At 35.2% G+C, this 26,804-nt stretch overlaps 1 protein-coding gene across 1 annotated transcript; it reads right to left on the bottom strand.

Annotated features, from left to right (window-relative positions):
• Nucleotides 1-8,754: 8,754 nt before the first annotated feature.
• LOC129895238 (probable mannitol dehydrogenase) lies at nt 8,755-13,385 on the bottom strand. Its single transcript, XM_055970923.1, has 5 exons — nt 13,277-13,385; nt 12,957-13,070; nt 10,096-10,609; nt 9,380-9,533; nt 8,755-9,273 (listed from the first exon to the last, which is right to left on the bottom strand). Exons 1-5 carry the CDS (start codon nt 13,372-13,374, stop codon nt 9,071-9,073), a joined length of 1,083 nt encoding a protein of 360 aa, XP_055826898.1. The 5' UTR covers nt 13,375-13,385; the 3' UTR covers nt 8,755-9,070.
• Between the last annotated feature and the right edge of the window lie 13,419 nt (nt 13,386-26,804).

Raw genomic sequence — 26,804 nt, 5'->3', positions numbered from 1 at the left:
TCAAGAAGATAAGGTTTTTGGATCAAAGTTGAAAAACTTGGAATTTTTCCCCTTTTCTTCCTCTAGCATCGGTCTGTTCTTCTCTTTGGAAGATGACTTAGCTCTCTTTGGAAGTCTTGAAACTTCTAGAGACACATATACTAAATAGATGATGAGACAATATAATTAATGAACTAAATTTTCAAGGTTTGGGCCATATCATGTATTGGGCCCTAATTTCTCTTATTCCTTTTTTTTTAAAGCCCAACTATAAGTCTTACAAGTAATTCACAAAATTAGTTTCCAAAATTTCCAATTTTTTTTGCCCTCGGTCTTCTTCCGTATTTCCACATCATTTTTTTTCATGAACATCATACCGTTAATAATTGAAATAAATAAAATAATTCACAACCTCATTCTTTGCAAGCCAAAAATATTTTTTTTCCTCTTTCCGAATGCGCAAAGGTGCGAGATGTAACAAAGGAAGTTCAGTTGCTTTTGGTTTAATATTGTATCGATAACAATAGCTATTTTTTTAGTTTGTTGTTCCCCGATTATAAGTTCTCATTGACCACGACCTACAGGAACCAGGCTAAGCGGATGGTATTCTATTGAATGAAGGCTACCTTCTTACTTGGCAAGATGGGATAGACAAATATAGTATGATTGGATTGATGGATAATGCACTATCCTTCTCCCAATCACTTCTCAAAAACTATGAAAAAGATCTTAGAGCTAGCTGTCTTAATCATCCAAACCTCCGGGATTAATGTGCTCTTTTTTATGCTGGAGTCATAGCTTATCTAAATTTTTATTTCCACCCCTACAAGGTCTTTAAATAAAATGAAATAAGATGATAACTTATCGTTTGCATCTATAACTACTTTTAGTTTATCTACATTGCTAAAAGGTTGAATTCTAAATATTAGGTTAGGGCAGGGTGGAGTTCCTCCTTAGCACTGTTCTTTTAGGTATAGTTCTGTCAAGGCTCCAGATCAAACTCCGGCTGGGAGGGGCCGAAGACTTGATAGGTTTAGCTACTTAGATTCCATGGAGTATCGTCAGACTTTCATGTAGTTTCGTCAAATGAAGGTATAAAAGAAAAAGAAAAGTCGACCTTTTCTTTTCCATGCTTTCTTACATTTTAGTTCAGATACGTTGCTCGACTTGCGCCTTAGCACGCTCGACCGCTCCCCCATCCCTCCTGGCCCATTCTAGCGGGGAATAACCTCAATCTATAGAAGCTGCATCCTCAAAGGATGAGTGATTATGCTAGTGATCAAGATATTAACTACATAAATATATAGTAAAATGGTTATGGATCCAAGATGACGAAAGGTAAGTGATGAGTCGGAATTAGAAAATCTTAGGAAAAATTAAATGTTGATCAGTGAAGACAAGAAAGATTTTAAGGGTAGCGACTACTTGTACTTGAAATTTTATTTCTTTATCCAGTGGGAGGGTTTAGAACCAGGCTCTGACCCGAGTAACATAGGGCACATGGAATTCCGTGTGAATCAGCAAAGACCAACTTACAAGGCTAAATACTCCTTAGTGACCGATAGTGAAGTAGTACTGTGAGGGTAAAGAACCCCCGAGAGTGAAATAACATGAAAGAGTAAGCTCCCAAGAAATGGGAGGATCCAGGTATCTAACCACGTACCTATTGAAGAATGAGCTGCAACTCATAGGCACTGGTTTGGTTAAGGGAACCCACTGGAGCCATAACGAAAGCGAGTCTTTATAGGGCAATTGTCACTACTTATGGACCCGAACCTGGGTGATCAATCTATGACTAGGATGAAGCTTAGGTGAAACTAAGTGGAGGTCCAACCGACTGATGTTGAAGAATCAGCGGGTGAATTTTGGTTAGAGGTGTAAAATGCCACTCGCACCAGAGCAAGTTGGTTCTCCCCGAAATTCTTTCAAGCGCAGTAGTTGACTGAACATCTAGGGGTAAAGCATGGTTTTGATATGGGACGCGAGAGCGGTACCAAATTGAGACAAACTCTGAATACTAGATATGACCTCAAAATAACAGAAGGCAAGGTCGGCTAGTGAGATGATGGAGGATAAGCTTCATCATCGAGAGGAAAATAGCCCGGATCACAAGTTAAGGCCCCTAAATGACCGCTCAGTGATAAAGGAGGTAGGGGTGCAGAGACAGTCAGGAGGTTTTCCTAGAAGCATCCACTCTTGAAAGAGTGTGTAATAGCTTCTGATCGAGCACTCTTGCGCCAAAGATGAACGGGGCTAAGCGATCTGCTGAAGTTGTGGGATGTCAAAATACATCGGCAGGGATATTCGAATTCCTTGTCCACTCATTCCAGTATATTCCAAAAAATAATAATTAGGAATAGAGAATATATATCAAAGAAAGGTCTAGCTATTGGAATCATTTTTTCTATTGCTATTTTATATATTTCGGTCATTAACATTAGTGAATTAGGTGAAAGTGCGGAAAGAGAGGGATTCGAATCGTGGATAAACAAAAGCCTACATAGAAACTCCAATGCTAAGCCTTAAACCACTCGGCCATATCTCCTACATAATGATTATGACCCAAAAACAGAGTGAAAAGCGAGTAAGTCATAAATAATTAATGATTGGATGGGTACAACCAATCCATTCTAACTAGAAAAATCGCAAATTTTGCATTCCCATTTTCTTTTTTTGAATATCCTCCTTTCTTTGATTAGTATAGGGATGAATATATCAAAAGCTCAATGTGAAATTTGAATGAAATATATCTTTCTTTTTTCTAATTCAAAATATTCATAATTGAGGTTACAAAAAATCAAAACCAGGAAAGGAAAAAGTGGAATTTGGAAAAGTATTCTCTAAGGGTAATGTAATTAAGCTAAATTCATTTTGTATCGTACAACAAAGGAATTACATGTGTATTTTCTCTCGATAAAAAGAAATAAGGTACTCTATTCCATTACATAGATGAATCGGGTTGAAAAACCAGACCCAGTCTCTCTTAGAATTCTAAAATGCCAGTAAATAATAAATTGTAATAATCCACATGTATCTCTCCCATCAATCGGTACTAGTTGAAGTAATGAAAAAAATCTCTTTTCCTTACAGTCAAGTGGCTTTCAACTGCTTTGATGAGAAATGCAAAAGAAGAAAGAAAAAAAATGATCCCTCGTTGGAAATGAAATTATGCTCCCTGTCCCCCTTTCACAGAAAATAAAGAGATAAATTGATATATTTATGAATCCATCGGGACTGATGGGGCTCAAACCCGCAGCTTCCGCCTTGACAGGGTGGTGCTCTGACCGATTGAACTACAATCCCAAGAAAATTAGGTGTATAGACTAAAATCAATTTAGATTCGAACCATTTAGTTTAGCTGTGTTGTAAGAGAGAGACGAATGATATACTTTATTATTATTATACTCTAATTATTTATAATTATTATGAAAAAACTATAGTAGACTCAAAGTGGGCGAATTCATGAATTGAATCAAAGGGGGCCTTTTCATTTTCCAAATTGAAACTTCATTAAACTAAAGAGTCACGCTCTTTAAATGCACTATAAGAAGAAGAAAGAGGTTTAAGTCATCGCTTCCAATCCGATAAATGGTTTTTTCATTTTCCAAAAATCCCTTCCCAACAATTATTGCGGAGGATATAAATATAAATATGAAAAAAAGTTAACCGCCTGGAAAGTCATTTTTTCATTTTTAAGTAGAATATTCATTAACATAATAAGTAGTCGATTAGGAGAACTGCTATCTCACTACAGAATATACTCTTCCTCATATTTCATTATTCATCTTTTATACCATCCTAGGACATCGAGCTCATTGAACACTAAATTTCTTCTTTCTTTTTCTAATCATCGAAATTCTCTCAATTATGCCCCCACTATCATTGGAGCACTCTTTGATATGTGTTGTGAAATTCTCCAATTTAGTGTATTGGGGCTTACTTTGAATCGGATTACATTGTCATAGCTTTTGCCTTCCTTGCTAGCTCTGTTTTTAATCAAAACCCAGTTTCACCACTCTCTTTCACTATGGACACCCTGCTGGAGAAGATTACTGGACCACCTTCTCCCGTATTACTACCTTGTTTTGTTGTGCCAAAAGGAACTAACTTACTATACCTTACCTCATTTTGCCCATAGCTTGACCTCCATATTTTTCTACTTGCACGGATGCCTTCCCTTTCTTTAAAAGCAAACCTAGTCAAGCAATGGAAGGAGAAAGGAAAAAGGGCTTTCTCGCGTATAGACAAACCATCTTTAGCGAAGTCCCTCCTTCCCAACATCTCCTACAACATTCATTTAGTCAAAGAAGGACGGAGCAAGCACACTAACTACTCTGATTGGGCGTGGACTAGCAAAAAGTAGCATCTAAAGGAAAGCTAAAAGGTATTGACGAAGAAGTTATGGAGGATCTAATATAGATTGAAAAGAGGGAAAGCTAAGTTTGCTAATGAAAGGGTTGAGATTCTCCTAGCCCTAGTACACCAACCAAGAAGAAAGATTTTGTGCTTTTCACCTTTCCGCCCTGACGTTCTGTAAGCAGGGTTGTTCAAAAATCTCTTTGCAACTTCCTGGACGTTCATATACATAGGACTGCTAAGGTGGAAAGACATGATATATTTTGACAAAATACACTGGATTATACGTTAATGATTTGAAAAGCTAAACGAGGCAAGTTTCCACGATAATTACTCCATTTTGATATTTGTAGTCTGATAAATATGAGGGAAACGTCTTGTGCTTTATACTTCATTATATTTATTGACGATTTCAAGTGCCTTCTAAATCAATATCTTCTACTTCTTTTGAATTATGGGGTTACTAATCAAATCTTAATAATCAACGACCTTGAGGTTGTGCTGCATATATTAAAGATCATTTTGATGAGTTTGGTGAACTAAGTCCAAAAGAAATGAATATATTTTTATAAGATACTCAAAATACTACAAAGGATATGTGCTTGTTGGTGAATTAGAGAATGAAAATACTATTGTAATTGAATCACACGGCATCACGTTTATGGAAAATAATATTTTCAAAAAATTGTGAAATAAAGGATAGTGAACTTCTTTATGAAATATTGAATTTAAATGATTAGATAATATCGTCAGACATACTTGATAATCCAATAGATCCAGAAATGATCCCTCATCCAAGTGAAAGTTTTGAATCCCAAAAATCTATGGAGGAATCTAAACTTAAATTACATGAGTATCAGAATAGATGTACCTAAACGATCTTATGAGATTGAAAAATATCTTTTCTTGATATCTTTCAAAGAATTGGATGAACGTAATTCTATGATTGAGGATTTATCTAATTCTGAAAAAGATGAATGGATAAAAGCCATGAAAGAAGAATTAGAGTCCATGAAAATCAATAAAGCTTGAAATCTAGTTGACCTTCCTCAGGGATATAAAGCTATTGGGGACAAATATATTCTTCAAGTTAAATGCAAATCACATGAGCAATAGAAGGACACAAAGCACAATTGGGTGCCAAATGTTCTACTCAAGATACTGGAATAGATTATGAAAAAACTTTTTCAGTAGTTATGAAGTTTACGTCTATACGATTAATTTTGGATATTGTTGCACATTAGAATCCAGAATCATAGCCAATGAACATGAAGATCCATTTTCTCAGTGGAGAACTGAATGAAGAAATTTACATGGAGAAACCGGTAGGTTTCATTATTAAAGGCCAAGAAAAAAACCCCTGTAAATTGAAAAGATCAGCAGTCTTCAAGGCAATGGTACCTGAGATTTCATAAGGACGTGATTTTAGTTACTTTCACCTTGATCAATAAATAAAATTGCATCTATGTGAAGAAGTTGTAACACTCCAAAAAATATTTTCACCAAGACTCGAACCATTCTTCATATGTGTATAGACTCAAACTGAATAACTTCTAATTGTATATATGAGTTAGGATTAATTCCTAAGAATTTTAAGTGTATTAGATATGGTTTAGGGTCATAAGGGATCTCTAACACCAAGCCAAGTCCAAAGAATTTCTATCGGCTAAGTTTTCAAATGAGTTCTTAGAAGGGTCAACTTCAAACGACCATATCTCCTAGAATATAATGAATTGGATAAACCTTGAACTATCAAATTACAGTTATTTGAGTCTTCTTTCCAACGCCACTAATATTGAATTTTTTGAAGTTCGGAGTAAAAAGTTATGATCGTTTTACTGAAGCATGTCCAATGAAATCAATCATAGCATCTATGTGAATACGTCCAATAAATATTTGTAATATTTTTATGTGAATGATATTTTAGTCAGAAATAATATGTAGTATGTGAGAACAGTCAAGTCAATTAATATGAAAGATACAGGTGAAACAAATTATATATTGGGTGTTAAGATTCAAAGAGACCGTTTCAAGATTTTTTTAGTCTATCTCAATTAACATACATAAAAAAATAGTGATACGCTTTTGAATGAATAGTTGCAAACTTATGGATACTCCTATAGCAAGAAATGAAACTGTAAGCCTTGAAATGAGTTCAAAAACTAAAAAAAAAACAGAATGAAAATATGTCTCGAGTTTTATATTCTAGTGTTGTTGGGAGCTTAATATATGCTATGATTTGTACTCGTATAGACATATTGTAGATCTGGTCAGCAGGTATCAATCAAATCTTGGAAGAGAACTTACAAAAGAAGTAAAGAAAATTTTTCGATACATCAAAGGAGCTGTAGATTGTTGACCATGCTATAGTGGATCGGATTTGCTCATAAGAGGTATACAAATGTTGCTTGGGCTAGAAATCGGTATGATAGAAAATCGACTTCCGACTATGCTTTCTTGCTTAATGGTTATGCTATTTTGTGAAAAATTAAGAATAAACTTGCACAACCCTTTCAACTATGAAATCTGAATTTGTGGCTTGTGCATACGTAGTATAAGAAGTTGTTTGATTAAAAGGATTCTTTGAGCACTTTAATATTGAAAAAAGATCTTAGGGTCCCACGATTTTTTATAGTGACAGTCAAGCGGTATCACATACACAAAGGATCCTAAGTATCATAACAAGATCAAACACATTAACATCAAGTATAATTTTGTGAGAGACACAGTAGCAGATCGAGAAATAAATTAACAATGCATTCCTACACGTTAAATGATAGTTGATCCTTTTATAAAGGCAATATTTAGAGTGTTATTTGAAAAACATATTATATCTCTTAATTTGTGTATGATATGATAATATTTTTGTATTGTAAAATGACTTAGTTGTCATAATATTATCATCAATTTAAAACTCTGAAATTTATGTTTATATATCGTATACATCCGATAATGTGTTTTATTGATAAAGTATGTCGAACAAGTCGCAAGATTTACTCTCTCACACAAACAATCGTCTCTTACATTGAGAAATGAAGAGATGAGTTTCATCACCATGTTATGACTTATTTTGAAAAACAAATATGAGTTCTTTAAGAACATGGGTTTAAGAATCATTGAAGAGAGAAACTCGATTTAGACATCAAGATGTGTCTAGAACAAGATTTGTACAGTGATAAATTATTAAAAGGTTGAGACACATGCATCAATATAAGGTGCGAATATCATAGCACATATTTCATACCACATGTTCCTAGTGACCAATGGATTAATGGAGAATTATTGCCTTCTTCTTCATTGTGTGAGACTCCAAAAAGTTTTATTAACTTTTCATTGAAATACCATTTAATCTTAGAGTGTTTCTTGAAGTTTCAATCGATATTTCTATTTTAGTATGTCACTATTAGCCTTGAGTGATTCGATAATGCGGTTTATGTCTAGGAAAACAGTTGATTTGAAACAGATAAATTCAAGCAGAAAGGGAAGACAATTAAAATTAACTGTTTAACTCATATGCATGGTCCGACCATTATATTTACCATAAGGATGTCAAGTATAATTATGTATAAAGTTAAACATGAACTCGAATTCATTTCTTTTGAGGATGAAGGATCGGATTGTTAGATATTGAATAGAGAACGATGCCTGGAATATTGCGAGTAATATGATCATTTATATTTAATAGTGAATATTTTTCCGCATATGATTGAATATTTATGTGGAGCTCTTGTAAAACCTTAATATGTATAGCGCTTGATGCTCGTAGGTCGCATGAGCTATTTGCCGGTATGAATTGCATCTGTTTTACAGTGGTACTACTTTGGATCTAGTCCAACGGAGAAATTTTGAATAATTTCTTTGGATCATGGATCGCCCATGTGGACTGACCTGACCCATTTAGATGAGATAAGCTAGGAGGAGATTTACTAGAGAAGTTAAAAAACCTCTCCAAAAACTATGACACGTGATGGGCAAGTGCATCAGTTAAAAAAAAGAGGTTTTTTCATCTTTTCTCTTTTCTGCATATGAATCAATCTTTCAAGAGAAAGAATAACAACAACATACCCAGTGAAATCCCACAAGTGGGTCTGGGGAGGATAGGATGTACGCATACCTTACTGCTACCTCATGGGGATCGAGAGGCTATTTCCGAAAGACCCTCGGTTCAAAAGTCATAGTCCCAGATAAAAGAGAAAAATAATATGCATAGCATAATGACACAAAAAACGAAAAGCGATGTTTACAGGACAAGAACAAGACTTCTCCATACTATGTGATAAAACAAAAAGCGCATCTAATTTGTGAATCAAGGCTTTGTTTCCTAGTGATTCGAAGTAGACTTGATCCGATTCTTTTGGTATAAGATCAACAACTTCCACTGCAATTATAAGGTACACAATCCGTTGTTCTTGCTCGTTTATTCAATTTACACTCCGTTCCATCAATGTGACTTGCCTTTTCATTCCTAATATCTTTAGGACTAATCAAAGGCTACATTAAATGCAATTCGCTTGAGAAGATTAATCAAATCAAAACATCTCTAGCAAAATAAGACAAATCTTAATGAACCATGAGAATACACACAACCTCAAAGGTTTATTGTCTTAATAATAATAACTACCGCAAGCTGATGAGTCATATATCAACTTGCTACATAGTTAACATATCTTGCTTGACTTGTAAAATCAAGTTTTTTGGTAATGAAGGAAGAAGCAGCGGCAACTACATTGAACAATCAGGACGGGGATAAAGAGTTGGCAATGTCAATCACAAACCGGTACTTGACATCAGATTTTGCAAGTCGTTCCATGGCCATATTGATGGAGTCCACTGAAATCAGCTCAATATCTGCAATAATGTTGTGCTTTGCACAAAAGTCCAACATTTCCTGCGTCTCTTTCATGCCTCCAATATCACTACCTCCAACAAGCTTCCTACCTGTTAGTTTGATAACCAAATTTGCAAGATAAGTATGATCCTGCACTTACTATGGATGAAAACTAAAAGCAACATCTGGTTGTTGTTCCAAATCAGTGTGGCTTACCCAAAACTAAAGGGAAAATTGGAAGCTCCAGTGGCTTTTCAGGCAATCCAACAGTGACAAGCTTACCATCCATTTTCAATAAACTGAGCAACGGAGCCAATGGATGAACCGCAGCAATGGTGTCAATAATGTAATCCATGGTATTCACAGCAGCCTGTATAGAAAACCACCAAAATAAAATGTCCCTATAACAACTTTGCTTGAATCAGCTCACGCATAAATGCATGTTATTGTTGAAAAGAATCAAGACATAGAAAGTCGAGGGATATAGTAGTTGGGAATTAAGATAAGTTGTTGGAAATAATTATGCAAATTAAGGTTACAATACAAATGGGAACCAGAAAACAAGCAACTAAGCTTGATGTTAAAATTTACATATACAAACAATGCTTACTATATTGCGGGACCCCAACTAACTTGTGATTGAGCTACCTAAAGATTCATATAGTCAACCTCAACTAATTTGGTATTGATGCGTAGTTGTTATAAAAATGCTTACGACATGGGCTGCTGACTTAATACTACATCTATTCTAGTTGATTCATCAAGACATTTTCAAGTTTTTGTTCTAATGGTGTTGAATATTTTTTAACAAAACCCTGGTGACCTAAATGTTGTCAATAAACATGAAATGCTTTCTTAATCTTCTAAAGATCATCACCTCTTTAGGATTTTTTAACTTTACTTTTCTTTCATTTCTTTTTCCTGTTACTTACCTTCAATTTTTCAGGATCACTACTTAAAATGAAAGCATCCGCACCAAGCTTCTTGATGGCCTCATCCTCCTTTTTTGGAGAGGTGCTGATGACAGTAACTTTTAACCCAAAGGCCTTTCCAATCTTCACAGCAATGTGACCAAGGCCGCCCAATCCAGCAACACCCAAATGCTTACCTGGTTCTGTCATACCATAGTACTTCATCGGGCTGTATACAGTGATTCCAGAACATAATAAAGGTGCCCCGGCATCAGAAGGTAGGTTGTCAGGAAATCGAAGAACAAAGCGCTGATGAACAACTATCATATCAGAGTAACCGCCATATGTATTTGTACCATCATGGTATGTGGAGTTGTAGGTAAATATCACTTTGGGACAATAGTTTTCCAAGCTCTGTTCACAGATGTCACATGTTTGACAGGAGCCTACAATCACCCCAACTCCGACTCGATCACCAACCTTGAACTTATGGACACTACTTCCAACTGCTGTCACAAGACCAACAATTTCATGCCTGCACACAGCAACAACAACAACATACCCAGTGAATCATGTCTACACACAAATAAGTTATTTATGCTGTAATATAAGCTAAAACTAACACTTCTGAGTTCTGACATTAGATTGGAAAATTCATGAAAAATTCAATATATTGTTGACTACTCTACTGTTCAAAGTGATTCTAAGAACCAGTAAATCATTGATTGAAAAACCAAAATGGAACATGCTAGTGGTCATCTAGCCAACTTTTCCTGAATTTCATGTATATGCTTTCAACCAGATATAACGGTAGTTTGTGAGAGTTAATGATTTGATAATGTGTGATTTAAATCTGGATATTAGAGAACAGCTACAAGCACTTCTAGCTAGGACTAAGAATAGACAGAAGTTTCTAACAAACACTATTTAGTGACAATGAACTTTTAATTAAGTAAACCAGAAATTATTTTTTCAAATTTTAGTTTCCCCCATGCCCGGTAAATCTTTGGGGCCTCAACTATTCTGGATTCATTATGGGGGGAGTGCTCCCTACCAGGTGTTTTTATATTCCCAAGGTTCAAAATCGAGACCTCAGTTAAGATTGGAGGGATAATATCCATCGCTCCACAATGCTTGGTGGTGTGAAATCTGATGTCTGTCAAGTATTATGAGAAGGAGCTCTAATGTGATGCAATCAGTTTCAAAAGGATTAGCTCCAGCACACTGACTAGACCTGCTACTAACTACACTTCAAGGAGCTGATCAACAATCACGAACTAATCTAAATTATCTACATTTTGTAATCTACACCAACAAAAGAGATGCTTTGGAGTGTAACTTCTGAAAATCTAAAACAATAAAGTTGAGCACACAGAAGAAATTACCATCTCGCCTTTGGTGCAAACATAAAGGGGTTTAAGGGACATAATAAGCACTTCTGCGACTAAAGGGGCTTAATTCAGTTTGTGTCCCTCTCCCCCAACTCCTTTTTGGATGGTTGTGATGAGAAGGGAAGCGAACCTAAATTATTAAATAAAAGTTTACCACTGAGTGGTGAACATTGTTATTAGGTATATAACAAAATTCACTTATTCCTTGTGATTATCAATTGCTTTCAGAGGGGATAGACAATAAACAATTCCAGAAATTTTCTTTTGAAGGGATACTAAAGTTAGTTTATTCACACACAGGGTTTAGGCTAAATCAAGCCCCAGAAAAGGCCTCTTTTTTTCTAGTTTGGAGAAGAAGACCTATAACAACTGAGACAAGATAATCTTTTTTGATATTATTCCTTGCTAACATACTAGTAGGATTAACAAACTGAACAGTCGTTGCACTTTTGAAAATGTAATTCAAGAGAATGGCTAATGATTTCAGATGACGCTTACTAAGCTTCTATTGATCAGTAATCCAAACAAACTTCTACTGATTAGTAGAACTAATGAATTGGACAGTCCCCTTCTATTGCATAAAACGTAATTCAAGAGGTCAGAAACAACGATGCTGGAAATTCCTTTGAGCTTGCTACTTGAACAATAGAAATAAACCACCTTAAATGGATGTAGTCTAGTCACTATGTTATTTTTGGTCCTTCGATTAAGATTCATCAAAGAGAAAATCTATCCCCTTTAGACAAAGCCTAATAAATGTCTACCTATCATTGGCATTTTCAAGCAAATCTTGAAATGGAATTGGTGTAGACTTATAACATTTAGCTGTGAGGCACACTTCAAGTAAAATCTAGCTGCCATTTCCTTTCATGGCTCTAGAAGAAGAACGCTTTCTAAATCTACAAGAGGTTTCTGAACTTAAAAATTATGTATACTGCTAGTCTTCTACCAATTAAGTCTCTAGCAGTGGAAACAGATTGTCATAGACTTTCTTTGGTAACATTCGCTTTCTTTCTCCCATTATACCCTTTAACCATCTCTTCACCAAGAAAAGATCAAGGTTAACTTGGTCGAAATGGCAAAACTCTTGTTAGTCTCACCTCATGAGTCAGCTGTTTCCCTTATCGAAGTCGAACCCATCACTGATGTCCTAAAGGTGAGCCCTTAATAAGGACCCCTTATCTTATGTACAGAGGAGGGTGGAGGAATGTTGGAGTTAAATATTTGTTAAGAATAAAGATTTTACTAACTTCAGACAATTCATTTTTTATAACAGAAAAGTATTATTTTCTTGATATCCTATCCTTCTCCCACGTCTGTTGGATTATAACCTAAATATATTTGTACGTATGTACAAACCATTTGCATCTAAGAATTTACAAAGAGAATTAAAAGTTAGCATAGTTTGTGAATAGTGTATATGTAGTGGTTGACAAGAATGGGAATAGTATAATATTATAGTGTTGTTATATGAAATTAAAGGCGTCTTACCCAGGGAGAATGGGATATTTTGTGAATCCCCATTCATTCTTCAAAGTATGCAAGTCTGAGTGACATACTCCACAGTAAAGTATCTTCACTGTGACATCATCATCACCATTTTCTCTGCCATCAATTCAAACAGGAATACATATAAATTCACAATTTTCATTTCTTTTGTCATAAATCAAAGAGTTAAAACAATTGGCTTTTTGTATAAAATGCTTCAAAAAATGTAATAGCTCCAAAGAGGAATACAACATGCATGTTTATACTCATTTGAATTATATTCTAAAGGGTAGCGTGCAGCCAACCTATAGTCAAGAACGTACCTACGGGAGAAATGGAAGGGAGACAGAATTCCGGAGGTGTCCCTAGCAGCCCAGCCAAAAGCTTTTTGTGGGTGCTCATTCTCTGCTGATTTCGCCATTTCTGAAAATCTCTGTATCTGTGTCTATGTCTGTGGTGGAGAACCTTGTTGTATCACACTGCTCGGCCCACTTTTTGAAAGTCAATTCTGAGAAATGGAATACATTCTGTGAATCCCCGCTCTTCTCCACTATAATTTTTTGTAGAGATTACGCAAATATGTAGTAAGAGTTAATTACGTGATACACCTATTGTTTTCTAAATTACAAAAAACTGTTAAATTTTGTAAAATTCAGAAACATTCCAAAAAGTCCTCATACATCTATTTCGGGTATATTCATCAATGTCATCATACACCGTATCTCAATTTCGAATACATCACTTCATCTCCTGATACATCATGTACGTTCCGATACATTACTTCAGATACATCACCTAAATACACCGCGTAAAGTTATGTATCCGAGAATAGAAAAGAGTAGAGATTTCTCTAATTTTTCAAATAGTAAATTTTTTTAGGCCTAACCCATCGGTGCCCCTCAAAGTTGGCAGCAACTTTCACTTAGACACTTCAACTAAGCTTTGTTCATTTTAGACACCACAAGTAAGGTTCCGATGTGTCATTTTGACACTTTTTTTTACAATCACCCAAATATCTAAAGTGTGTGTAATACATTTGTCGCTGATGTGTCAAAGTGACCAATTAAATGAAGTTAATGACCACTTTTTTTCTAATCAAAAGTCATTATTTTAAAATTATTTTTGATATATCTGTCACGTTTCTTCATTTAATTGGTCACTTTGACACATCAACGACAAGTGTATTACACACACTTTAGATATTTGGGTAATTTTAAAAAAAAATGTCAAAATGACACATCAGAACCTTACTTGAGGTGTCTAAAATGAACAAAGCTTAGTTGAGGTGTCTAAGTGAAAGTTGGTGCCAACTTTGAGGGGCCACCGATGGATTCCACCATTTTTTTTTATAAATTATGATAAAATAAATTGTATATTTAAATATTTTTTTCTAAGTTTTCCGCCATATTTGCATGAGTAGTGTCTAGAGGCGTAAAAATGGGCTTACCCATTAGGTCGGTCCAACCCAATCCATTATTGGGGTATGATTGAGGTAAGATTTTTCAAGCCCATTTTAAATTAAGGCTTATAAGCCCGACTCAAATAAGCCCTCGACACTTGAGACTTAGTTGCGGCAGGGCCGGGTTCGGCCCATAAATTAAAAATATTATTTAATTTGAAATAAAATAATTAAAGTTTTAAGACGTAATTGTTCTTTAGTTTTTAAATTTATTTTTTCTAATTTCCTTTACTTATTTATTTGTCAAAAGAAATTATTTTTTGGTAGATTTTTATCTAGAATTATTGCAACAACGTCATTGTTTGCCACATTTGAAGTTAAAAATCTTCTCATTTTCTTGATTTTATGTATTTCAGATATTGAGATAGTAATTGGTAGCATTTTTTATCATATGTATAATGTATGTTATGATTGTAATTATTATTTACTTTCATATAATTTTGTTAGCATGTTAAAAACTTTGTATATTGATAGAATTTTATGTTTGAATTTAGATTGAAATTTTTTTTTTATAAAAAAAGGGATAAAAAAAAAGAAAAAAAGGGCTAGTCCGCCCTAGAACATGACCTTTCTAGGATTGGGTTAGGTTGGCTATTTCAAGACCCTTTCAAATGAAGGATCGACTAGCCCTAGCCCATTAAATTCCTTGGCACATGAGGCTTGGGTTGGGTGGGGCTGCACTGACCCGTTTTCAAACAATTGACATTCCTAAAATATGGATTAGAATCTCGTTTAAATCTCTAAGGGTCCGTTGGCATGTTCATATGAAATCAACATATAAAAATTAAATTGATATGAAATTGAAATTTTGTTTGAACATGCAATTTGACAATCTGACATTTTTCATATTAATAATCAACAAAACTGAAAAGTTCAAAACCATATTAATTTCATACAATCTGACATTTCCCAAAGACCTAATCTAGACATGTACAAGAGCTTCTAATACAGAGCTACGATAAGAAAATAAAGGCATGGCTTCCACATAAGGAGAGAATATACAAAAGCTGGTGATGAATATCTGTCATTTCAACTAGCACTTCAAAACACCGTAAAATATAACTACATCTCAAAAGAGTGTAGCAAAAATAGTATCAATACACCACACGTATTATAGGCCTCATTGGTTGACTAAGAAATGTTTACACAACGACACATTATAAAGTTAACGAAATCAATAGATTTCAAGATACAATAAGTTCACTTCTGAATCATACTTCTCCTTTATTGCCTTAACATTTCATAAGGGATTAGGATTTTATCTTTCTATGTCAGATTAGTTTTAGCCACGCCATTTAATATTTCTTCTTACATTATTACGGTTACAGGGGTTAGCAATACCACTACCAACAACTAATATTATGATGATTACATACACACCTGTCTTTCAACTACCCAACAATCAACAACAACACCACCTATATATATATATATATATATATATATATATGAGTGGCACATCATTATAAATTATGATGCAATATGGAAAGAAACCGAAAATTGTGAAAGATTTACTATTTGGTTTAAATTTTCTTTTGGCTTTTGTCAAGATTTTTGCAGCTATTGAATATTAGGTGTATTATATTATATGAATATCATTAGATTTATTCTATTTGGAGGGATTAAGATATAACCCTAGACTTGAAATTGGAAAAATATGAGAGTGAGATGTTATTTGACTTCAACATTAGGAACTTGATTACAGATTTGAGTCTAGGCTAGATATATGGTAATATGGGTGTTTTTAGTTCCAAAATCTTATTGTGATTATTTATTTGACTAGATTACATTGATTTGGAGGCTCAACGAAAAGGGAAGACCCAAGTCTCGGAGTGATTTCTTGATTAATTAAGGCAAGTGAATTTCTAAACCTCAGTTTAAGCTTATAGATGCTTGTATTTCCGTGTCATATATACTAGGGAGTAATGAAAATTGGACTGGGTTATTGACTGTATGATTGACCTTAAAAATGGAGATGAGGGGTATAAAATGGTAATCTAATGACATGTATTGGTAAAATTGATATGTTGTGATTATGGGTTTATTTTGGACATGTGAAATGACTACGTTGATGTGAGATAAAAAATATTATTGTTGTTGTCATGTTATTATCGTGAATTGTATGAATATGAATTGATTGCATTGGTTCTGACATATTGTGTTGAGACTGAAAACGATATGAAACAAAAGGGGTCGGGCCACACGCTCCGTGGCAGGTATTATGAAACAAAGGGGTCGGGCCACACGCTTCGTGGCAGGATATATATATTGAGGGGACGGGCCACACGTTCCGTGGTAGGTTACATGGACAGAAATGTCCCCCATGGGTTCCGGACTGTGATTCAGCGGATGTGTACCGATAGGACAGACATGCATCATTTCATTGCATTGCATTGCACCGTTCTGATAATTTGTGAATTTGTGTTTATCCCCATATTGCTCTATGCGTGCTGAACTTGACTTGGTATGATTCATTGACGAGACTATTGATGAGTATTTGTGGACTGTATTACTGTTGTTATTGTACAAGTGTAGAGTTGGACTGATTTTATGCAGGTTGTAGTTAAGGAGGTTCGGTTGGGAGGACAGGAGTACTTGTATCTATTAAGCTTTGCTTAGTTTTAGCTATCCACTTGCTGAGTACCGTGTTGTTTGGTACTCACCCCTTGCTTCCACACTTGTGTAGGTTGTGAGCCCGAACCTGCTTGATCTTCTAGCATTTCCTACTACATCCGAGGCTATCATTCCGAGTGTCGAGGTAGCTGTTACATTCATCTAGCGGACACCTCTTGCTCTTTTCTTATGTTTTAGTCCTATTCTAGAGACAAAGACATTGTGACTGTATTTCTTTTCGTACTTTGATAATAAATTAGTGGCTTGTACACGTGACAACCAATCTTGGGGGATGTTGAGTTTCTTTTACGTGTCCCATTCCCGAACATATTAATGTTATCATTCGTTGTACATATAAGTCACAATATAACATGCATAATGCTCGTCATCAAACACTACAATTATAACATTCACACATAAGCATGAAATCATAACCACACTAATCACAACTATATAATTTTTGTATCTAATTAGTCATCGCTCTGTACCATATACCATACATCACACAATCACTCATTTGTACATACATTCTAAGGAACTTTATTCTTGTCGAATTAGTCATGACCTACAGAACCCTAAATGTCCACGTACCATACTAGCATGGTACCCGATTCATCAAGTAGTCGCTCATCCGTAAACTCACATCGGACTCAAGCCACTTTTCATCAAAATAATATATATATTCTCAGTTCTCTCAACATAGCTCAGTATTTTATCTGTCCAGTTACCTCTAAGGATAATAGCAACATGTAGACAATAAATATCATAAGCGCACAAAATAATCATAGTCATTTAAAGACAAGCTTCGATAACTAACAACTTATTTATACAAGCATTGTCATGTCAACAAACATCAAACACAAACTATATCCGAAGACCAATCAAACATTCTTTATCGACTCATAACACATACAAGTGACTAAGGGCCTGTTTGGCTTAACTTATCTAAAATAGCTTATAAGCTGCTTTAGATAAGCTAATCCAAATCAACCCAATTATTTTTTGGCTTATTTTAAGCACAAAATGACTTTAAGTTGACCATCCAAACACTCAAAAAAATTGAAAACAACTTATAAATTATTTTCAACAACTTATAAGTCAATTAAAATGGGCTCTAATTCAAGTCTAACGCAAAATAAGACAACATCAATTGTCACAATTACCCTACATGCATTATCTCATTCAAAAAAACAACCGACTAAAGGTAGAAACCAATCCTGCCTAGTATTATTAGATTCATGCATCATCACATCTTAATCAAGCTACAAGGCATTTTATCAATACTCTTATTTAACTTCCGATTCTTAGTTCATTCATTTGTTGCCGCAGATCAAGTTTTAGTATTTTTAGTCATGTTTCTCTTATCAGGTCCATCATAGGTAAGCATTTTATGAATACTAGATACAATTTCTGACCTCATAAAAAAATAACACGAACATAATCACCATGTTATGAACATACCAACAAAGCACAAACAAATAGACTCTATCAATTACACAATTCCCTTTCGCCCTTGTCACGTTAAATAAGGTTCATAGTTGAATTAACACGAGATTCTCCCACCTTTTTTTCACATTAAACTTGCAAAAATTTTAATTTTACTTTGCTAACGATAAATAGGTCACTCACTACACATGCACAACCCTTTTTATAATGTTCTAAGTGTTATTCATCCAAATACCATGTCCGAAGGCCTTATCATGATTTCTTTCATCAATTCTATAATATATATAATTCACTAATCCAGACTATATGCAAGTAAATGTTAACCTACCTCAACGCCAAACTATTATCGTAGTTATCATGAAGCTTCACTCCTCGCCCGTGAATCAGAGTTCTGACGGAGAATCCAAAGGGGATGAAAAAATTATTTCTTTGAGACCTTCACCTCCACGCTTTTCTTAGGGTTCTCTCTGTAAAAAAATTCCTCTGGTCATTTTAAGATGGAAACCCTCTTTATATTAGGAGTTAAACTCCTGAAATAACTTAACTCGAGATTCTATTTTGCGTCCGATGTTGTAGCAACTATTCCTTTTACTGCAACGCATCCGCTATAACGACCTTCTGATACTTTGGTAACCTGCCTCATCGAGCCTGCGCTCATCATGGCCCTAGATATATTGGAACAAGACTCACACTGGAAAATTCTAATTCTCTGTCACCATCCAAGCTAGATTCTAGACATGACATGGTGATTAGAATCACGAGGGACTCCAACCAAGCCTCTTAGCATATATAGCATGAAATAAAAAATATGAAATCAAGAGTATACATAAATGCATAAGACAGCCTCAACATAGAAATCTTGAAACAAAGATAATTCAAACATAATAGTCAAAATGAATTTGAGCATACTCTTACAATGCAATAATTCCTCTAGACTTAGGTGGGGACATAAGACAAGCCCTAGCTCACCCAAAGCATAAGAAAGTGATAAATTCTAAGCATATGAAAATGACATGGTGGGTTCACCCTTGGATCATAAGGACTCACCAAATCTAGCAATACAAAATGGAGACCGGAACTAGCCACATTAAGGACTCATGACCTATATTATCAAATAATATATGCAATAGTAGGCTTTAGTATATGGAATGTACTAATTATGTGAGAAATATAAATAACATGAATAAACAGACATACTAAACATGAACATGTGATATAAGGTCAATGCATCATAAAAAAATTATTTAAGAGCTTAAAAAAAACATAGTTATTTTGTGAGATATGGACCTAATCGATAATAAAACTATGTGAGTTATAACACGGATTTCGGTGTAACTCCTACACTAAAAAATGAGAGGCTTGATAAGTTGAGAAATTTGACTCATTTAGGGCTTGTTATTTAATGGAATAATGTCCTCAATGCCTATTTTATGTCCATAACTGATGTTAAATTATTGATTTGCAGGTATGAAGGACTAAGGACAAAGCAATGATGATATATAGAAAAAAGAAGCCAAAAAGTTTTAAAAATGGTGAAAAAAAGGTTGTTACTCATAAAGAGTTACTTGGCGACTTGCTAAGTTGACCCTTTGATCACTGAAGAGCCCTGAAAGATGGGACAACAGTCAAACAAGCTTGGTGAGCCAAAATCATGAAGGATGACTCGCTGAAGTTAAAGGCAAGCAAGATCGAGCTCGCAAAACAATAATGAAAGTCTGTTCGAAAGAAGTGGCAAAGCTATGAGAAAAGAGTGAAGACGGAGATTTAGTGAACAGGAACGCGAGCTAGACTGAGCTTGCTAAAATTTTCAGAGATTCCTTATCAGAAAATGCAAAAAAAGGGTGAGTTAGAGCTCCATACTGCAACTCGCCAACCTGGTATGCAGGATCGTTCAAGCTAGCCAAGAGAGATCTGAATGTTGAAGAGCTGGACCATCTGAAAAGCGAAAAGACCTTCCCATTGGCAACTCGTTGATCCATTCGGTGAGAACGACTAATATCACTGATGTGGTTCAAACGTGAGTGTTCTACCACATTTTGGGGAAGGTATAAATAGTTTTGGATAAAGAGAAATTGGAATCTTTTACACTACTATGAATTCTAAGAATAGAACCTTCTAACTCATTGGGGTTTTGTCACGAATCAAGCCTATGGCTTAGACGTGACACAACGAATGAACAACCCGGAGGTACCTCCGCTTTGCATTCATTTAGCCTTTCATAGGTAATGCAAAAAACAAACAAGCAAAAAACAAAGGGGAAGAGGGACTAAGGAAAACATCACAATAAGAACCATAATACTCAAGCTTCAACTTACATATGTCTAATAATACCTCTATCTTTAGATTTGGCGAGGGCTAAGACAAATCGCTAGCTCACCCTAAATCAAAATAGAATGAAATGCCATAGTAAATGTCTAAAAGTCTCAACACATCATATGCTAGGAAGATATTGGAATATTATTCCCAAAACATGGAAACTTACCAAAAGTAGCCTTCAAGAGAAATCTCAACTAGCCATATAGAGGAGAATGAGGAGGAACGCCGATCTCTACATGGCGATATCATGTAGGCAAAATAGTATGCATTAGTAATTTGAATGTACTAAGTATGTAGGCATGCAATACAATTTAAAACATTAAGGACATTGATAAGGTGAAGTACATAAATGAGTGCATGCATGAGTAATCAAGTAGAAATTATTTAAATCATACATATGTGGAAAGATGACTATAACCGACAATAAGATGTAATACCCCCCAAAAATTTTCGCTAAGATTTGAATATTTCTTCATGTAAGTATAGACTCGGACCGAAGGACTTGTAATTTTACACATGAGTTAGGATTAATTCCTAAGTATTTGAAGTGTGTTAGATGTGTTTAGGGGTCATAAGGGATCTCTAACACCAAGTCGAGTCCAAAGAACTCCAATCGATTAGGTTTTTGGACGAGTTAGTATAAGGTTCAACTTTAAACGAGCATATCTCCTAGGATATAACGAACTGGGTGGCCCACACATACCAAATTAAAGGTTTCCGAGTCTTCTTTCCAATGCCACTAAGATTGCAAATTTTAGAGTTCGGAGTCAAAAGTTATGGATATTTTACTACAGACTAGTACTGCAGGAATTTCAGGCCTAGGCGAAATTTGGGCTTGGCGCTCTAGTGGTGCCCGGCGCCACTATAGCGCCAGAAAATAGCCTCAGTAGTTTGGTCCTTGGCGCGACGTGCCACTATTAGATGTGCAGGGTTTTAAGCCTATTTTGTCTTGGCGCTGTAGTGGCGCGACGCGCCACTATAGCGCCAACAAGACTTTTGCCCAATTTTCCAGATTTTTGAAGAAAGGCAACTTGGACTTTTTCCAAATTATATACACACCATCCTTGAGTATTTTGGACCATTATTTTCAGCTTCTCTCTCTCTCTAAAAAGCCCTAGAAATTTTCCCTCTCTTCTTCTTCTTCTTCCCCAAATCCATCTCCAACAAAGGGTGCTTTCAAGAGTTTCAAGGATTCAAGTCTCCCATTGAAGACCCAACAACTAAGTATCTTCAAAGTCTTCACAAGGTATGTAAGGCTAACCTAAAATATGGATTGAGTTCTTCCATATGCCCATAGATGTGTTGGATAGAAGTTGTGAAAGAGTTGAACCTTCTAAGAAGGGTTTTCTTGAAAGTTTTCCTAAACTATAGAATGTTTTTAGCTACTTTTGGTTGATTGATATTTTTAATGACTTGAGTTACTAAATAGTTATCATTCATAATTATTGACTACAAATGTACCTTTGTATATAGATTTATAGATGTTGACGATATTCTTGAGTTGAGTTTTGTTGAGAGTATGGATTCATGTTTCATTCACATGAACCCAAGAAGAGATTTCTTTGGTCATAATTTGTCTTGAGTTGAGATGGATGGTTTTGTGTATATGTGTATTGATTGGAATAAAAAGAATGAATTGGATAGTTAAGAATGCCCTTTTGTTTCCATAAATTGAACATAGGACTAAAATAAGGATTTTGGAATAGATGTTTGACGATTGATGTGATGATGATATTTGACAATGATGTGATGATAATGTTTGATGATGATGATGATGTGATGATGATGTTTGATGATGATGTGAATAATGGTATTTGACGATGATATGAATGGAGAGGTTATGTTGATGAGGATGTTGTGTGATGAAGTGGATTGGAGTCTAATGTAATTTTGTGGTATGTGATGTGCATAATTTGAGTTGATTGGAGTCTTAGGAATATTTTAAAAATAAATGATCTTTTGAGGAGGAGCTTTAAATAAATTAATTGTGAACCTTTTTGCATAAACTATTTACAAACTATTTTGAGTCTAAAGAATTATTAGTTTCATCTATGATTTAAAAAGAGTTTAAGCATGAGTTGAGTTTGAAAAGTCTTTTAATTATTTTGAACATGAGAAATTTGAGTATAAATGAGTTGAACATTTTTACATAAAAATATCTATTTTGAGGTAGAGTTGAGGAGTTGGAATTATATTTAATGTACAAAATATTTTCTGCATTCATTGAGTTGAGATTGTTTAAATTTTTAAAGAGAAGAGTTTGATGATTTGAGATGAGTCGATTTAAGAGAAGGTCCAATAAGGCCAGATTTGAGTTGAGTTTTAAAAAGAGTCCAATGAGACTAAATGAGTATTTTGAGTATCTTACTCACTTGATAGATATGAGCATATAGAGTCTTGGGAGGAGTATCTAGCACCGAATTGGATAAGAGTATAGTCCATACTCGAACCAATAAACTACGTCGCCAAACGTAGGAGGGGATGGAACCGTTAAAGTCGGATGCTTCCCATGGGATCGAACCGTTAAAGTCAGATGTTTCCTATTTTATTGTCCTGACATTATAGGACTTGGTTGGATTGGATCCATGAGGTTGATCGTTTATACTCTGGCAAAGTATGGACGGACGTGGAAACAACGTCGGATTGTTGTACTATCGCTCGCTCATATGGCGATAGTTGTCGGTTAGAGAAACTCCCAATTGAATGGATTGTGCTTGATATGATTGGCTTGATTGTGATTGGAGATGATTGAGTTGTATTGTAAAATATTGCATAGTCTAATTTGCATATTTATTAAGTTGAGTCCTTGAGTTGATTGTTGAGTTGAGGGTATATGATCGGATTGGGTTAGACGAGTTGTGATTGGATTGTACATGATTTGGATGGATATGTGATTGACTTCGAGCTAACAGTATATGATCGAATTATATTGAATGATTTGATTGAACTGTATTGTGTATGATTGGATTGGACTGTATGGTATATGATTGGTCTTTGTCAAAAAAATGTATTCTTACTTTAGACTTATGACGCTTTGATTGAGTCTCTCTTATCTTTCTGGGTTGAGATATTTGGACCGATGTTATTCTTCATTGAGGTATGTTTCATTCTGCCATAGTACATACTCGTACATTCCACGTACTGACGTCCATTTGGACCTGCATCATTTCATGATGTAGAGACAGGTTTAAGAGATTGTCAATAGGAGCACCATTGAGGATCTATTCACACTCAGCATATTGGTGAGTCCTCCCCTACATTCGGAGGACACTGTTTGTGTATTCTTGCGTCGAGTTAGCCCTTTTTATTTTGATTTGAGGTAGCCATGAACATGTCATTGGCACCAATTAGATAGTAGTGATAGAGGCTTCATAGACTAGATAGTGAAGGGTCGATTGAGTATTTCTTCCCTTAAATTATTCTTGTCAAAACTATTTTTAATGACAATATTAGAGTTGATTTGTTGGCCCATGGACTTTGTTCTTTGAGTTAGATTGATGTTTTGAGTTGCCCGCTAAATTATTCTTTATTTTTAAACTTTTCGCTGAATGAATGAATGAACGGATGTGTGATCAGGCTATGTGGTTCGCTTGGGAGCCAGAAATGGTTTCTGAGTGCCGGTTACGTCTAGGGTACCCTTCCGGGGCATGACATAAGACTATGTAAACTATAACATTGAATCTAACGTAACCCTCAGATTGGAAGATGAGAGACTACTTACCAAGGTAGAACTTCGTCAGTATTTATTTCTTTAACATTTAATGGCCATTTATGGATCCACTAGACTAAAAAGCCTACAAGGGCTCCTATGGTGGCACATAGTTAATGCAACATGATACTTTACTTAAGAACCCCTTAGGTCGAGTCCCTATCTACATGCTACATTTGGTGCTAAGTCAAATCCCATGGAATAGTGTATAAATATCATAATAACATAATCATACATATAACTTTAGACATGAAATCATCATTTGGTAGAACAGTTCATTAAAACCTTTAGTGATCCAAGTATGCAATAATTGTCCTTATCGATAAATAATCCATTAACTTAGGTGAGAAGGCATCACATCAACATTTATTCTCTCATTCAAGACTCCCAATTTCATAATCTTAGATTTCATAAACATTGAGTTAGAGTCCATAACTTTAAAATCATACTTTCATGAAAATAGAGTAAAACTAGGTGGGTTCATGTCAAAGTAACTTGTAACATATATACAATTGAAATCATGCATAAACAGCGTGGAATTCATCAATTTAGATCATACTTTAAACAACCCACCATGAATTATAAGAATCTTTAAGGAACTAAGTAAAAAAAATACTTGCAAACATTCAATACACGCATTTGAAATCATCTTGCTTTAAAATAGACAAATGACCATTAACTTAATCATGATTCATACTTTAGAACAGAAATTAGGGTAATCCATAAGAAATTCTTACTTGAAATCAAAGACTTCGTTTGAAAAAAGGTTTTGGGCTCTATGGGTGGAAGAACCCATGGATAAAGATCCACATACCTTAGAGAAGTTGACCTGATATTGAAAGGACAACTTGCTTTTGAGGAACCCTAGAAATCAGCTTGGTGAAGGAGGAAGCCTTGAGAGAAATCTTGAGAGGAAAGGGTTTTGTGTAGGGGAGTTAATGTAAGAAATAGGGGACTTGGGAAGGCTTAGGGTTATTAGATAGGGTAAATTCAGTCCCAAAACAACCATACTTTGCTGATAAAACATAAGAAAGGACTGAAATGCTCTTCTTAAAATCTTGTCTGACTGATCCTACGAATGGTCCTTACGACTTGTATAAAGGACTCATCCTGAAAGGTCTGAGAAAGACCCTGAGAACTGACCCTCTGAACTTTTCCTATGACTTGTGTTTACGAGTTGTAATATCTTCTATGATTATAGAAGGTACTCGTCCTGCAGGGTTTGAGAAACCCTGAGAAATAAGTCTGTGAACTTCCATCATTAGTCGTATTTATGACTCATCAAAAACCCTACGACTCGTAACCTTGGCTCATAGATTCATTCCATCACTTAATAAATTTCCAGCCTCAACATAAGTCCTACGAGTCACTCCTACGACTCGTAGGGATTTCTACGAATCGTAGGTTGAGTCATAGAACTCGAATCCAGCCCACTCTCCAAAGTTTTTCCTTTGTTTCAACCTTCCAACTTATGGAATCTTATAATATCTCCCCCTTGGGAATATTCATTCTCGAGTGAGAATCAACTAGCTCAGGAAATACTCAAAGAGGACTAGCAATCTATCATGTAATGCAATAACATAATAAAATCATAAAAAATAAGATTTCAAACTTAGCATAAAATATGGATTTTAAAATCAACTTCATGAACATGCATGCACAAAACAAGATAATTTAAAATTCAAGGACAACTTAGTACCTTAGGCTTGAGTAGAGTGAAGGAGATGAGGGTATCGCTTTATCATATCCGCTTCCGCTTCCCATGTAGTACTTTTAATTTGTTGATTCCTCCAAAGAACTTTGACAGATGCAATTTCTTTGTTTCTCAACCTCTTTATTTGCCGGTCCTAAAGCTTAATCATACCTCTTCAAAGGTCAAGTTTTCTTCTACATTTACCACTTCTTATGGCACAATGGAACTTGGATCACCCACACACTTCCTCGACATTGAAATATGAAATACCGGATGAACCACAAACATTTTCATAGGCAACTCCAACTCATAAGCAACCTTGCCAATCCATCTCAAGATCCTATAAGTCCCTATATACCTAGGGCTCAACTTTCCCTTTTTGCCAAATCAAACTACACCCTTCATGGGTGAAACCTTCAAGTATATCCAATAATTCATACTAAACTCAAGATCCCTCTTCCAAGTATCAGGATAAGACTTTTGGTGACTTTGAGCCGTCTTCAACCTGTCTGTAATAATCCCCACCTTTTCCAATGCATCAAGTACCATGTCAGGACCTAACAATGCCATTTCACCCACTTCAAACCAAACCACTGGATACCTACATCTTCTCCC

Source organism: Solanum dulcamara, chromosome 7 (assembly GCF_947179165.1).
Source record: "Solanum dulcamara chromosome 7, daSolDulc1.2, whole genome shotgun sequence".
NCBI lineage: Eukaryota > Viridiplantae > Streptophyta > Magnoliopsida > Solanales > Solanaceae > Solanum > Solanum dulcamara.
Note: the sequence above shows the minus strand (reverse complement) of the source record. Positions and strands in the feature narration are given on the sequence as shown.